General features: G+C 34.7%; 2 protein-coding genes across 2 annotated transcripts; one reads left to right on the top strand and one right to left on the bottom strand.

The window, feature by feature from the left end:
• Window positions 1–7521: 7521 nt before the first annotated feature.
• Window positions 7522–8811, bottom strand: LOC137828757 (large ribosomal subunit protein eL22z-like). The gene is made up of 2 exons (XM_068635442.1): window positions 8579–8811; window positions 7522–7846 (listed from the first exon to the last, which is right to left on the bottom strand). The coding sequence occupies exons 1-2, from the start codon at window positions 8791–8793 to the stop codon at window positions 7702–7704; spliced, it is 360 nt and encodes a 119-aa protein (XP_068491543.1). The 5' UTR covers window positions 8794–8811; the 3' UTR covers window positions 7522–7701.
• Window positions 8812–8933: 122 nt separating this feature from the next.
• On the top strand, window positions 8934–12544 carry LOC137828756 (outer envelope pore protein 16-4, chloroplastic). Its single transcript, XM_068635441.1, has 6 exons — window positions 8934–9130; window positions 9207–9258; window positions 9364–9395; window positions 9488–9521; window positions 9604–9671; window positions 12228–12544. The coding sequence occupies exons 1-6, from the start codon at window positions 9017–9019 to the stop codon at window positions 12360–12362; spliced, it is 435 nt and encodes a 144-aa protein (XP_068491542.1). The 5' UTR covers window positions 8934–9016; the 3' UTR covers window positions 12363–12544.
• The last annotated feature ends 3954 nt before the right edge of the window (window positions 12545–16498 follow it).

The following is a 16498-nucleotide window of genomic DNA, read 5'->3' as shown; positions in this document are numbered from 1 at the left end:
ATGCACAAATGAACGAGTGATGAACACACTAACTTTCACATGCTTTGTTTTTTAGGGCAAAAACATAAATCTAAGGTGTCTACGCCTCTATTTGTATCCGGGTGATTACTGTTCACCTGGATTGAAAAGGAAAGAAACATCACGTTTGTATCTGGGAGTTTGTGGGTATTAGAGGGAGAGGAAAAACGAAGAAAGTGAAAAAGGCTTCTCTACTGGGTTGAGAAGAGTTGGTGAGAAAGTATTTGGTTTTACCATATTACCCATCACCTACTACCTATGTGCCATAGCAGCCCGTGCCATGCAGCTGCAATATCCCCTCCACATGAGATTCTCACACATGAGATTCTATCTGCATAAACAAAACATAAACAAAGATTCGTATATTGTTTGGTGGGTTACTTCAAGTGTGGTGGGTGATGAATAAATATGTGAGGGATGATAAATATGGAAGAGGAGTGCAGGTGAGTTATTTGTTTTGAGTTGAGGGAGTACCTTAGAAGTGGTCGGAGGTGTGCAGTCGTCAGAGGTGCGAAATGGCAGGAGGTGTGCGATCGTCGGAGGTTCGCAAGCGTTAGAGGTGCACGATTGTCGGAGGTTCACAAGCGTTGGAGGTGCGCAGTTGTCGGAGGTTCGCAAGTTTTGGAGGTGTGCGGTTGTCAGAGGTGCAAGGTGTGGGTGGGGTTCCGTAGGTGGCGTTGTTGGTGATCGTTGGACGGTGGATGGTTTCGCTGGTGGTGGTGGGTGGTGGTTCCGCTGGTGGTGTTCGGTGGACGGTTGTAGTTCGCGGTGGTCGTTGGTGGTTGGGGGTGGCAAAGTGGGAAGGGCTGTGCGGGCCGGCCCGTAGCCCGCTGAAAAAAACGCGGGTTGAGTTGCTTATTTCAACCCGTTAGCCTGCTTAGGCCCACCTCGCATAAGCCGCAGCCCGTGCGAGCCAAGTGCGGGGTGGGGCGGGTTGGCCCACATAACTTTAAAATGTATAATTTTTTTTTACACCCCCTATATTTTCTTCATGTAGCCTTATATTTTACATCCCAAAATTTTAATAACATCTTACTATGCATGTTTCATGAAAATAATATTATGAGACCATCTACCTAATGTATCTAAATAAATAATTTTTTTATTTTTTTAATAAATATTTCTTATGCAGGCTGGCTCGCAGGCTCGCGGGCCAACCCTTATGCGGGGCGGGTCGAAAAATCAGCCCACAAATTCTATGCTGGGCGGGCCTATGCGGGTTGGGCCAACCTGCATTGCCACCCCTATTGGTGGCTATGACATTATTATTCTCTACGTTTCTGCAGGTAAATTTCATAGATAGATTTGGAATTTGGAGAATGAAATCAGGAGGAGAAGAAATTTTAACGTTTACTTATTTATTTATTTATTTATTATTTATGTTAAAAGATGTATGTGGCTGCCCTTTGATTTTTCAACTTCTTTGCTTAAACACATTAATGAGTATATTAATGACATTAATAAGCATTAATGAAATTTTGAATGAGTTTTCTGCTAGTTAAATTTTTTTTATTAATATTTAAATTTTTTATGGTATTTGAAAATACATAGAGTTTATGTATAATATATATTTTTTTAAAAATAAAGTAAAAAACTTTATCAATATTATTTTAAATTTATAAAATAATTATAAGTACACAAAATATTTAAATATTTAATTTTTTCTAAAATGAAGTAAAAAACTTTATAAATATTATTTTGAACAGGTTTAAAATAATTATAAGTATACAAAATATTTTAAAATACTACTTTAGAGATAGTTTACATATAATATTTATTTTTTTCCAAAATCAACTAAAAGAACATTATAAATCTTATTTTGAATTTGTAAAATAATTACAAGCATTTAAATATTTTAAAATATTACTTTATAGATAGTATACATATAAGATTTTATTTTTTCTAAAATCAAGTAAAAGAATTTTATAAATATTATTCTGAATTTATAAAATAATTATAAGTATATAATATTTTAAAATACATAGTCTACATATAATATTTTATTTTTTCTAAAATCAAGTAAAAGAATTTTATAAACATTATTTTGAATTTATAAAATAATTATAACTATACAAAATATTTAAATATTTTAAAATACTACAATAGTCTACATATACTATTTATTTTTTTCTAAAATCAAGTAAAAAAATTATAAATATTATTTTGAATTTGTAATACAACTATAACTTTACAGGTTTTATATATAATATTTATTTTATTTTAAAAAAAGTAAAACAATTTGGGTACTATTGTTTCTCTAAAATGTGGTTCTTTAGACCTAATAGTTAAAGTTCTATTATTATCAAAGATTTGTGACCATGGATAACGATAATCATTGGTCTATGTATTTTGAAAATGTCGAGATGTCTAGCACGAATGATATGAATCTTGATGTAGTTGGTGTTGATTTCACACTAATTTCACAAATACAAGAGCAAATCAATTTGCGGACACAAGTAGCAGCAATGACAATTCTTTGCATGATTGGATATGGATTGAATGTGTTGCGTGTGTTAACCGAGACAAATAATGCAATACCAGAGTTTATTCCACAAAAAGAGCATTGTCGGCAAGAATTGATGTCATACTTTGTCCATACTGAAAGATGTCGTGACATTATTTGCATGAGTCTGGAAGCATTTATTAATTTATGTCAACGAATAAGAGGAACGAAGATGGTAAAAGATGCATTCCGATCTACAGTTGAAGAACAAGTGGCTAAATTTTTGCACATCATTGGTCATAACGCAAGAATCAAATCGTTCTTCTTTCATCAGTCCGGGGAAACAATGTCTCGTCACTTTCATAATGTTTTTAAGGCAATATTGATGTTGCATGGAGAGTTCTTAATTCGACCAGTTGGGACTGAGCTTGAACCTCATATCTTAAACAACAATCGATTTTTTCCATACTTTAAGGTATGAATATGAGAAACAATAGTTAAATATTTAATTCATGTTGTATGCAATGCAAGTTATTTATAAATGTGAAGTTGTTGTGTATTAGGATTGTTTGGGTGTCATAGACGGCACTCACGTCCGTGTTAAAGTCCCCCGAGCTGATGCTCCTCGTTTTCGTTGAAGAAAAGACTGGCCAACGCAAAATGTATTTGCTGCTTCTGATTTTGACATGAAATTCACATATGTTCTTGCCGGGTGGAAAGGAACAACCTCTGATTCCAGGATATTGAAGGATGCGTTTGTACGAGAGGATCCATTGGTCATTCTGGAAGGTTAGTTGAGTGTGTTTTCAAGTGCAATAAATATTTATTTGGTCACATGAATTATAAGTAATAATTATTAATGGATGGTTGTAGGCAAATACTACCTTGGAGATGCAGATTTTATGCTCAAAGCCCAAGTTATAACTCCATATCGCGAAGTTCGATACCATTTAAAAGAGTATTCCCGAAGAGGTCCACAAAATGCCCGTGAGTTGTTTAATCATTGTCATTCCTCACTAAGAAATGTTATCGAAAGAACATTTGGTGTCCTCAAAAAGCAATTTCCAATTATCGCTAGCGGAAAAAAGCCTCATTACTTTGTGGACACTATGATCGATATTGTTTTAGTGTGTTTTAGTATGTTTTAGTATGACTGATGACTCTTTGTTGGAAGAAGTTGACCGTGAGTTGATGCAAGAAGATATAGATGCGTCACACTCACAAACTCGTGGGGATGACTACAAGCTCAGGTCACAAATTAGGGATACTATAGCGAATGAAATGTGGACATGTTATTGTAATAATTAATTTTATGTAACATCCGTGAACTTATATTTATATTTTTGTAAGAACAATTTCATGGTTTATTGTTGACATTCCACCTTTATTAATATTTATGAATGAAAATATTTATGTTATTACAAAAGTTTAACATTTTTTATTAGGTTTTATCATGGATCATGGGAAGGGTATTGCTTCAGAGTCATCTGCAGGTGTCCGTGAACACAAAAAAATGGACCACCGACATGGATTTCCGACTACTGAATGCCATGATCGATGAGACATCTATGGGTAACCGCATTGATGGTAGTTGGACAACGCAGGGTTACACAAACATCGTTAAATCCTTACATCATAGTGGATTGGTAGGGATTACAAAAAATAATGTGAAGAACAGGCAGAAAAGCCTTAAGGACAAATGGCGTGAGATCCATGATCTATTTAGTGGACTTAGTGGTTTCGCTTGGAATCCAAACACGAAAATTTTCGAGACTGAGGATGAAGTGTGGGATATGTTGATAAAGGGAACGTATTCAACTTTATGTTCACTTATCGCATACATTAACCACTAATTATAAATGTGAGTGTATTTCTTTTCATTATTGAACAGGCAAAGCCCTCGGCCGCAAAGTGGCGTGTTAATCTCATCAGGCACTACAAGTTGATGGAAGACTTATGGGGGCTTGATCGTGCTACCGGCCACGGTGGGAGAACAACACTGCAATCATCAAGTCGAACTCAGTCTCATCATTTTAATGTAGATCTTAATGATCACAATATGGAGGACATCCTAGAGGAGCCAAAATTGGATGCTACTCAATGTGAAACTCCTCACTTGGCTGATCCTAATGTTGATTCATACAGCCCTGGCCCTAATCTAACACACCCATTGGTGCCACCTCAACCATCCTAACCATCAGGTGGTACTTCTTCTTCTAGAGGCTAAAAAAGAAAAACCCCCATGGTGGACGTCATTGATCTGCAACTGGAAAGGCTTAACACAAGGTTTGAAGGATTAACTGATATCCTTGGGAGGGGTAGTGATCAGTCAGATAAGTTATGTCATATTGCTGAACAACAAGCCATTTCATCTGAGGTTGTCGCTTTGTCATCACAGCAAGTGGCTAATGCTACAGAAGAAAATTTGCAATATAACAGACACCATGTTGTTGCAGAAGAAGAACGAAACTCCATATCTCGTGAACACAAGCGCACACTCCGTCGTACATCGACTTTCCAGTACTCTGAATGATATCTAGGAAATGTTAGTGGAGATGAACATACATGATGGAAATTTGTTGGATAACTGTTACGACTTCTTGTGTAGTCATCCTAATGCGGTAAAACAACTCTTTGATCTGCCTCTCGAGCGAAGAATGAGAAAGCTAATCAAGATAATGACTACAAATCCCTAAACTACGTAAAAATTTGGGTGTATTTTATTATGCATGTGTTTTTCTTTTCGAATCTGTAATCTTATTTATGACACGAATCCCCTAAACAAATTAAGGACTTCCATGGCTGTTTTGAATGATACATAATTCATATGATTTTTCAAAACATTATTATTATTATTATTATGCACAAAATTTATAAATGAATTTTGCTTTAATAAACTAAAATACTGCATTAATACACATTAATATTTATTTCATAAAAAAAGCATTTCCTTTATCGAATTATAACTATAACATATTATTATAAATAATTTCTTCCATACTAAAAATAATCTTTTAATTGCACACAACTATAATTAAAAAATAAATAATTCACAATTACAACTTTGTTCTAAATAAAGTTTATGAATATGATTCAAAAAATTTATATAATTTATATTTTTTCGAAGTTAGCTCGAACACAATATCGAAAGACACTGACACAAACACTGATACGACACGGACACGGACATAGAGATACGTAAAATTTCTAAAATGTTGAACACGGGGACACACACATATATATATTATATAATGATGAATTATATAAATTGACAATTAAGATTTATGTGCACAAGTATGTTCCAGATTATTTTTTGGAGCAAAAAGATGTTTTTCATGAATTGTTCACAAGGATTTGTTTCTTATTTTTATAATCATTTATGTGCATTACTAACAATTTATACCATAAAGTTTGAATTTTTAGAAAATTAATGTATTTTTCTTTTTTAAAATTGTGTTAGAACCCTACTAGAATTGTCAAAAATATAACAAATACTTTTTAAAATGGACACTTCACGGATACGTGTCCTACAGGTGTCATACGAGTGTCGGTGTCCGATACGAAATCGGACACCGACACGCCATTTAAGAGAAGTGTCTGAGCTTCATTTCAATTGCCGAAAAAATAATTTTAATTAAAAAAAATTATAATTAACAAATAATCAATCAAATTATTTGTTTTTATCAATTTTTAAATGTAAGGCAAATGTATAAAGTTACATTTTTGTTAATTAAAAAAAATACAATTTCTATCACACTCATCACATGACTTATAAACTTTTATAAATTTTTTCTACACTTTCCACTATATTTACCTTAATGCAAACACACTAAACCCTAAACCCTAAACCCAAACACACTAAATTTCTTTATACTTTCTCTTTAAATCATATCAAATTCATTCCCTCATTTCAACTTCCTAATCCAAACAAATTCCTAATCCAAACAAAGCTTGTATTTCCTCAACGTTCTTTTATATAAGAGGAAACCATTTCAGAAATATTTGCACCTTTCAGCCCATATAGCAACGCAAATTATTAGAAGCAAATACAACACATTTGTCAGATTCTTCGATAGAAGCAAACAAGGACTGCTCATTCATTCCATACAAAACCAAAATTGAGGAATGATATATTAAGATGTTTTATTTCCAACTTTTAATTGATTATCAGTTGTAAAAATTGAAGATAAAGAAAAAGAGTTGTATAGTGAAACAAACAATGTATCATTTTCCAAACCAATTTATTACCACAAAAATACTATTCTTATAAAATATAAATATGTATCCTGCTCATTTTGAATTAATATATTTAAATTAATTGATAAAGACTATAAAAAATATTTTGGACTACAATAAATAATGATAAAAAAGCCAATTCAATCAAAATGCGACTGTATTTTAATGAGAAAAAAAACCTATAACTTGTTTATATAAAAAATAATAGATACCAAAAGAAGTTAAATCTAAGAAAAAAGAGTCTAGATAACATTGTCCGAATCGTTCCTTTTTCATCTAAATCTTACAAAAAGATCCTCTAACCAAATCCATCCTTAATACTTTCTACTATATTTTGAGAAATAATTAGGTACTATTAAAACACATCTGTATCAGAAATCTCCTTTACTCCCTCTGTTACACTATTTTTATAACAAATAATTTTCAACCATGTTTATAGGATCTTCAACTTTTGCAATGTTACAAAGAGGAGTAAAACTAGATGATATAAAGATTAGCACTAAATTATAGTCCAGCAGTACAAAAGCTATCCATCTAATGATTCCTTCTCCTTTCCAGCTTTTTTAATGATATCCGTATGCACCGATACTACCAGCTATTTCTACTTTCTCATGATGTAACTGGGATGTTGATAAATTGAATGTTATCCAGCAGTTACACCCAGACTCGAGGCAAGTACAAAGCTTAAGATGGACCAAAAAAATTGAACCTTCTTAAGGTGATTATCATCTATATGAGTAGCCATTTTTTGCCCATAGGAGGACGAAAAACTAAAACACCGCTCACACAGTAATAGTAAATGGTATCCCAAAATAAAAATCTGATTTTTATGATAATCTCTCAAATAATCACTATAAAACTTCATATGAAGGCATAATAAAGTCGATTCCAAATTAAACACAGGAATATTTAAACAACCAGTAACAAGTCAATAAACAAGACATGATAAAAGAGACTCCTCAACTACTAGACCTAAGGGAAATGCAGAAGACAGAATTAGATCCTCAGTCTTCCTCTTCACCCTCATTCTCAGCAATGTTGAAATATCTCAACTCATAGACATTCCTGTCCTTGTTGGATGCAATCACCCGAAGCCAATCCCTCACATTGTGCTTTTTCAAGTACTTCTTGGTCAAATACTTCAGATACCTGAGAAAGGTGTGATGAAATGAAAATATATAAGCAAAGGAAATTACTAGCACCCAAAGAAATTGGGCTATAAGGGAAATTTTTTTACAGCATGGGGCTTATGATGGATTTTTTCCTATTTAAACATTAAAAACACAACCACACAGATACTTAATCACGTTAACATCCCAAGTAAAGACAGAGGCTTTACGCTTACTAGAATTTTCTCCACAACTCTCACAAGTCACAACATTTTGTCCCTTTTGTGAACTCAAGGCAATATTTACATGATACAAACAGGTTAGAGCGTAAATACAACATGTAAGCAATCCGACTATTCACAACATAAGCACTAAAAATAACACATTTAATCGTACACGACGAAATAATACAAGCATCAAATAACTGAAGCACTTTAAAACATTATTACCACCTTTAACTTTATACCCATTAATCAATATCTCAGTACAAAATTACTTTCGAACATACTAGAAAACTTCGTCGAATACCCTAAGTCTTCTAGCACCTTTTCTTATCATGATGATCTCAGTGTCAGTAACAGGGTCCTAGATCTATTATTTCCACAATTTGAATGTCTCACAAAATAATACCATTAATGAACGATGAACAACCACACGGACAAATACAGCCCCAAGACTTTGTAAGTGCTATGGCGGGTTAAAAGTCCACTACCACAAAAAAAGGGCATAGAAGAGCAGCACGATGAATTGAATATTAGAAAAAAAAATATACCTTTTAGAGAAGTTGCTGTCAGAGGTGACGGTGATCTTGCTCTTCTCCCGTGCAACGGTAACGGAATCGCCGAGTGCACCGGCCTTGCCGCCGACCTTAATCCTCTCTTGAAGAAACTTCTCGAGAGAAGCAATGTCCATAATCTTGTCCTCCACCGGCTTCGCGCAATCGATCACGAAGCTTGATGCCTTCTTCTTCCCCTTGGCCCCGCTCATTTTCGCGCCTCTCTCTCTAACACACACTCTCTCCCTCGTGACGGTGATAAGCAGCAGGGGCACTAACAGAGAGACCAATATAAACTAGGGTTTCTGTCTTGTAAAACTGCAGCAACACCTGCCGTTTCAACTGTTTATTATAAGCCCAGCCCAAAATACTTGGGCAGAAAAAAATTATTATGGGCCGAGACCCAACAAAGTAGGCCCAAAACGTTCCTCTCCCATGCTGTTCTATTCTACGCGCCTACGTGGCGACGGAGAGAAAATGGAAGAAAACCTGGACGGCGTCGCTCCGTGCTCCTCCCTCGCCGTTGAGGCTATTATTCGTGTCGGAGCGGTAACATTGTTTATTCCTCTTTGCTTCAATCGCAAAATAATAGACCTAATGAAAGAAACTCTGAATTGTTCTTCAGGCCGGTGCAATCTGGGGCTTGTGCGCTGGTCCATACGACGCTCGTCAACAGGGTAATTTTCTTTAATATGTGGGGACTCCTAGTGCGGATTTTTCCAACTATGGATTCTCCTATGATTTTCAATTGCTAATTCGTGATCATCCATTTATGTGTGCAGGACTAACAGGCATTGCTAAAGCTTCTTTTGTGGTAAATTATTATTTTTTGTTTATCAAATTTTGCAAAGCTGGTGGTAGGGTTTTTCTGTGAGTTGATGACATATTTTGGGTTGCCATTATCAGGCTAACACCGTTCGCAGTTTTGGGATTCGATGCGGTAATCTATCTATGCTCAAGATGGTGTTTGGGCTGTGTAATAATCTTTTGTGGCGTTAACGTTGCTTGATTTGGGGTTTTAGGGTTTGTAGCCGGCGTTTTCAGCATTACGCGATGCGGGGTTCAGAAATACAGGGGGCGGAATGATTGGGTTAGTTCACTCATTCTTTCTCTTATGCCTTTTGCCTTAGTTTCCAAATGATCAAGAAAATATTCAATCGTCATTTGACGAAATAAAGATTTTGCAACTGTGCAATGCAAGTGGTGCTACAACACTACAACGTAGTCGTTTTTTGAACATTCTAGACCTGTAATGAAGCTTAGATTTTGCTCTTTAAAGATAGTGTCAGGAAATAGAGTGTATCCTTCTTGTAACGACAATGAATGATGATTTTTTGCTTCTCTTCCTGGATTGTTAATGCGTTCCTTCAGTCATGCCAGATGTGTAGATATCTTTAGTTATTCTTTGCTATACCTGGTCTGTGATCTCAACACTGCATGGTGATGACCGAGAGCTTTCTCACGGTTTATAAATCTTAGGATTTTTGTTTAGGATTCAGATGCACTGTGATCTCTGCAAAGGCACTCCACTTTAGTAACCAAAGGCGAAATGAGTATAGGCAGAGAGATTAAGGTTGCACATGTACAATATGCCCAGATACATATTTTAAACACCCGAGAGAGTAAAGTGCTCTCTTCTCATCCATAATGAAGCTTAGACCTGTTATTTTTCCGACAATTCATGACCTGTAATGTAGCTTGGACTTTGCCCTTTAAGGATAGTACAAAGAAGCAGTTGGTGTGCTTCTAAAAATGCCAATAAAAGGGTTCGGATTGGTTTAGACATTCCTGCAGTCTTGTCAGGTGTTTAGATATCTATAATTTGTTATCCTTGGCTGTACTTGGTTGGTGACCGCATTACTGCTTCATGGTGTCGGAGAGCTTCTTGCAAGGTTAGCAATGAAGGGGACGGGTGTATACTTGGAAAGACACTCCACTCATGTAAGCAAAGATGAACAAGTATAGGCAACCAAATGAATATACCTATTCAGCCCAGGTAGTCCAAAATTGGCAAAAAATATTAATATCGCACATGTGCAATATTCCTAGATAACATATCCTCTGAGTATCTGGAGTTTGATTTTTAAAAATTAGTTGATAGATACATTTGGGGTACTGCTTTGATACAACTTGCCTCCCAAATATATAATTTTCCGAAGATGCAGTGCCATGGTATTTTTTAATTGAAATGGTTGTGTTCAATATTACTCCAATGCTTCTGTTACTGTCTTACACATAATACTTTAATAGCTAAATCGACAAGAACTAGGCTGGTAATACTAATTTAGGTCTCACATTTCATATTCTGCTGCTTTTGCACAGCTATTTTTTGTTTTGGGTCTCACATTGCCTATATCTCTGGTCTCACATTACATCTGTTAACATCCTCTTCATCGATTGTTCAAGTACGATCTTCCCTGATCATCAAAACAAAAATCGGCCGTGGCTCTAGTCTCTTTACAAATATTTTGCTTGCCAGGTAAAATCATACCACATCAATTTCAATATAGGATGTTCCAACTATAAGCTCGACTACTCATAGTCCCAAGGCACTATGTCCCTCTGATTGCGTGAAACTAGCCAGATACATGTAGTTCACTTTGTATTTAGTTTAATAAAAGAGCTTTTGGGATGCTGTAATGTCCAAGCACATACTTACTCAGGCTTTCGACGGCACTGTCCATTTTGTGCAAATGTGTCAATTTATGTGCCTCCGTGAGAGGCAATCTGGACTTGTAGAGCTCATTTGTTTCAATTTCTTTTCATTTTCAAAATTCATTTTTGAAGATTTTTAGTGTGTTTGCTTAGTTTTTGAAAGAAAAAGCAAGAATCTAAAATAAATCAGATTTCTTATTATTTTGAGTAGCTATTTGAAGAAGGCTATAATCATAGCTAACTTTTGAAATAAGGTGTGTTTTTCATAATTGTAACTAAACAAATAATGGTTTCTACCTTCAGAAAAAGTTTTACAATATAAATTACTTTTTATATCATTTTTAATTGTACAATTTTATCTTTTATCAAATAAAAATAATTTTACTATTTGATATATGTAACTACACAGTTTTTTACCCAAAAGTAATTACATAATCTATCCATTCAAAAATAATCATCACAAACATTGAATAACTCATAAGTGAATATAATTCTCTTATACCATTAAATCTTTTTATTGTTTCACACAATCCTTCTAAAATTACACTTATAAAATTATCTAATTTTGTAAAGGTTTTTTTTCTAATACTCTTACAAACTTCAATCAGCCGTGAGTATAGTGAATTCCTGCTTGAGCACTGCAAAGCAATTATACATTCCGCGGTGATCAGTGACAGGTCGGTAGGTGATAGGTTCTCGGTAATATATTTCTCTGGGAACTTTGAATTCTTATTCTGCTGTTAAATTCTCTAACCAAACAAAAGACTGCATATGATCAGTTGTTCTGACCAAATGGAAGTTAATATTGCATTTTTTGCATGATTGTGTACCTTATCATCGATATATTGTAGTTTTTCAGGCGTACCAAGCATGCTGGACTATTAGCATGGTTGCATATGTAGGCTTTAAACAACTGTGATGTTAGTAACACTATAAAAGGAACATGGTTCAATAATTTGCCGGAAATTAATTTTAAATTTTTCCCTGACAGGTCAACGGTTTGATCGGGGGTGCTGTTGCTGGCGGCGCTGCTGCTGCTGGAACGCGAAATTGGGCACAGGTGATTGGGATGGCTGGTTTGGTTTCTATTTTCTGTGCTGCAGCTGACTATTCCAGAACATCTTAAAATGCATATTAGTTAGCCTGAACAAAGAATATTAGAGACGATTAATTTTCTTGAATTACATCAACAGGCAAAATTCTGTTATTTGGCAACTTCTGCGTAATTGTATATTTAAGAATGTATTGTACTGAAGTTTTAAAAGATACCAAATTTTATGAATTTAAAAAAACTATGTTGAAATATAATTACTTATCATATTTTTTTACAAAAAACTTTATAATCAAAGATTTTGTAGATTAGATTTTAATAAATTTATAATATTAGAATTTATATTATTTGAAATAACATTATTATAGATTTATAAGATTTGAAATAATCAGTGAACATTTAAAATTGTAAGAGTTAGCAAAAAAATTACAAATATGAAGTTTGATAAAAAATAAATAGAACTAATGATTTCTTTTTTGTAATATTTTAACTGCGAATTGATTAGTTTTATATTCTATATTCCTATTGAAGAAACAATGTTTACTATTTACCTGATTATATGGTGATTTTTTTTGTATTTGGTAGCATAGGTTGACACTTGAAGTAATTTATTTTCATGTCAAAATCATTAATTGACTTATCCCAAAACATTGTATAGAATTTTTTTTACTCAGTATCATTCATATTAATACATGTTGAGTTTAGTTCCGTATTAAAATAACTCTTCAATAAAATTATCCAATGGGAATTCTATTGATTTTTATCAAATTGATAAAGATCACGTGATTTTTCATTTATTAGATATCCTATATTTATTACATATTTATAAAAGTACATTTATTATTTTTTTTCTGTCCGACAAAGACTGCTGAGACGTTTTTGCTTGTTCGGAATACTTATTTTAACCTTGATAAAAAGTTTATGTAAAAAAATATTCCATAACCTAACCAAGCTTAAAAACGCGTGAAAAATGGTGGCTCACATAACTATAATTGTGTTATTGAAAAAAATGCCAGAAACAATTGTTCCTATATCAAAATTTGTTTACAATACGCCTTCTATAAAATAAGGACAATAATCTAATGACCATTGCGCAAGGGTTTCTTAAATTTTAATTTGTTAAAAATAATAATAAAAAAAATATGGCGGATTAACTAACCACTACGTAAAAACCTTTAATTCGATATTCTGTATCAAGTTTTAAAATTAAATTGCAGAAAAGACGTGAGAGATTATATGTTTTAGTAAAGAAAGAGATAATTAAATACTCTACCAACGAATGCCTTTAGATAAAGAAAATAATATTATCTCTTTTAATTAATATTATTGGAAAATAGTAGCATTTAGGTACATACCCATTATTTGCAATATATAAGAAATAGAGCTTAACCTTAGGAGGATAGGAAAGAAAAGAGTCAGTAGTCAATCTGACAGACAACACCTCCTATGCATTAAAGCAAACCTCGTAGCAGCCTTCATTTATCTCTATTTTGAGCTTGTAATTGCCCCTCCCTTTTCCAAACTATATTCATGAATGGGTGTTCTACCTATTCCTGTTAGGAAGATGAGATCTAAAGAACTATCGAAGTCTTCTCCTTCCTTCGGTCGGTCAGGTTACTAGGTGATGAGCTGAGATTCCTCTCGTCCTCCTGCTTCTCCTTCGACACTCACTCTCGGCTGAACACCGGATGGTGGGGGTACCTACAAAGACACTCCGACGCTCAAGTCAGTAAAGCGGGTGGTCAGCTCTCAGGTAGGTGAACAGTAATAAATGACATACCTTACTCCTTGGAATGCGTGCTATTTATATTATTCTAATGGGCCTACCTTGTTGGGCCCGCTTATCGGAGTGGATATCGCTTAGGGTTGTATTACCTAATTCTTAATGATGGATTAACTTCACTGATCTTGGTTTGAGCGTTAACGGTAATAGGGGTCGGCCGTCGGCCAAGTTCCCCTGGTATGGGTCGGCCATCAGCCAAATTTCCCTGGTCTCGGTCATCTCGGCCAGGTCTTCTAAGGTCTCGGCCAGGTAGGTCGTCGGCCTCGTCGTCTCGGCCAAGTCTCTCAGGTCTCGGCCAGCCTTCCCTTGGTCTTGGTCAGGTTGACCAGGTCTCGGCCAGCCAGGTGGGTCTCGGGCAGGGAGACCGGAGGTCAGCCTCACCCATACCGGTACACTTGCCCCCAGGCTCGAGGGCAGATATGCTAGATGTGCCCGATGAGTTTTTAATGATGGTGTGTCGGTCGGTCTCCCTTGGTTGTGTGGCTGTTTTGTTTCTCGAGGTATGATGTGACCTTAGGCGGCGTGACGCGACCCTAGGTGGCGTGACGCGACTGCCATTAATGAGGGGTTTTTCGGGCGGGAAGTGTTGTGAACCGTTGGATCCAACGGTTGAGATTTGTGCATCGGTTCAGAATCCGAGGCCCATGGGCCTTATAAATAGGGATCCCCAACAGTGTCGAGACCTTGCATTTTTCTTAGTGAGTATGTCTGAAAGCCAAGCCTTCTTTCGTCCACTGCTTTGAGAACCGAGTGACCTTTCGGCCTCTTTACAAGGCTTCGCCCTCGCCTACCCTTATTTTAACAAAGGTTAGTCATGTCGTTGGAGTCTCGCCCTACCTCTTATTCTTTGGGTCACCCGTCCTCCCCTGTCGATCGCCCTCCTCAGTCCAAAAAGTCTTCGTGTTCTTCCTCTTTTTGTAGCAGGAACATTATCAATTAATCTATAATATAAACAGAAGACACTTTCGTGATAAGTTTTTAAAAAAAATAAAAAAGAAAAATTTTAAATTTTAACTCAAAATAGTAATCTCAAACTCATTCTGGAAGTAACAAGTGACGCGGTAAAACTTACACATGTCACAAAACTCTCATTTTATTATCACCCACATTTTTCTCTTTCATCTTATTATTACTCACATTTTCCTCTGATTTACTCTCTCTCCTCTCATTTACGCATTTCTCTTTCTTTTATTTTGGTTTCTCTCGTTTACTCTCTCTCTTTTATTCCGCTTTCGTTTTTCTCTCAAGCATTTTCATTTCTTGGGTTTCTTCTTCTCTGGGCACAATTTTCCCTTTCTTGGATTTCTTCTTCTCTGGGTTTGCTCTATGCTTTTTCTCACATTTCGTATTTTTCTTTTGTTTGTGCAGCAACTAATAGATTTTTCTTCATATCCATCGTATGTTCAAGGTGAAATATTTTCCTTCTTCTGTTCGCATGGTTAATTTCATTTTTTATTTTTTTGCTGATTTAATTGTTAATGGAGATTTTTTTTTGCTACTTAGGGTTTGGACTTCCTCTCAAAGACATCTCCTTTTTGTTGTTAAACTTGCTTTTTAAACTTTTTTACTCCTTTTTCCATCTATATTTCAATTTGAAACCATTGTTGAAGTTGTTTTGTTAAAGATATCCGCTTTTTCCTTCTTCTGTTGGAGATTTTTTTTTTTCAATTTCTTCTTCTCTAGGTTTGCTCTATGCTTTTTTTCACATTTTGCCTTTTTCTTTTGTCTGTGTAGCAACCGATAGTGCAATAGATTTTCTTCATATCCATCGTATGTTCAAGCACCGAGGTGAAATATTTTTCTTCTTCTCTCTGTATGGTTGTTTTCATTATTTGTTTTTGTTGTTTTAATCGTTAATGAAGATTTATTTTTTTGGTACTTAGGGTTTGGACTTCCTCTCAAAGACATCTTCTTTTTGTTGTTAAACTTTCTTTTTAAACTTTTTTTCACCTTTTTCCATCTATATTTCATTCTGAAACCAATGTTGAAGTTTTTTTGTTAAAGATGTTTGTTTTTTCCTTCTTCTCTCCGTTGTTTTCTTAAAGATGTGTGCTTTTTCCTTCTCTTGCCCGCATGGTTGTTTTCATTATTGGTTTAGGGTGTTTTAATCGTTAATGGAGAAATTTTTATTTTGGCTTCTTACTGTTTGGACTTCCTTTCAAAGACATCTCCTTTTGTTGTTAAACTTTCTTTTTAAATTTTATTTCACCTTTTTTCCACCTATTTTTCATTCCGATACAAATGTTGAAGTTCTTTTGTTAAAGATGTTTGCTTTTCCTGCTTGATGTTTGTTTTTATACATTTTTAGTGGAGTTATTTTTTTTAATCTGAAGCGAATGTTCAAGTTCTTTTCTTAAAGATGTTTGCTTTTCATCCTTAATGTTTTTCTTTATACATTTTCTGAGACATTTGTCTTTGGTTTCAATTC

This window comes from Phaseolus vulgaris, chromosome 7 (assembly GCF_000499845.2).
Source record: "Phaseolus vulgaris cultivar G19833 chromosome 7, P. vulgaris v2.0, whole genome shotgun sequence".
NCBI classification, from domain to species: Eukaryota; Viridiplantae; Streptophyta; class Magnoliopsida; order Fabales; family Fabaceae; genus Phaseolus; species Phaseolus vulgaris.
This window is presented reverse-complemented; position numbering and strand designations above follow the sequence as displayed.

What these genes read in the sequence shown, in the direction of transcription:
- LOC137828756 (XM_068635441.1), top strand. Translation starts at nt 9,017, where the DNA reads ATGCTGTTCTATTCTACGCGCCTACGTGGCGACGGAGAGAAAATGGAA. An exon ending in TTGCTAAAGCTTCTTTTGTG is followed by an intron (nt 9,396 to 9,487) that starts GTAAATTATTAT and finishes TGCCATTATCAG; the next exon opens with GCTAACACCGTTCGCAGTTT. An exon ending in CAGTTTTGGGATTCGATGCG is followed by an intron (nt 9,522 to 9,603) that starts GTAATCTATCTA and finishes TTGGGGTTTTAG; the next exon opens with GGTTTGTAGCCGGCGTTTTC.
- LOC137828757 (XM_068635442.1), bottom strand. Translation starts at nt 8,793, where the DNA reads ATGAGCGGGGCCAAGGGGAAGAAGAAGGCATCAAGCTTCGTGATCGAT. An exon ending in GACAGCAACTTCTCTAAAAG is followed by an intron (nt 7,847 to 8,578) that starts GTATATTTTTTT and finishes CACCTTTCTCAG; the next exon opens with GTATCTGAAGTATTTGACCA.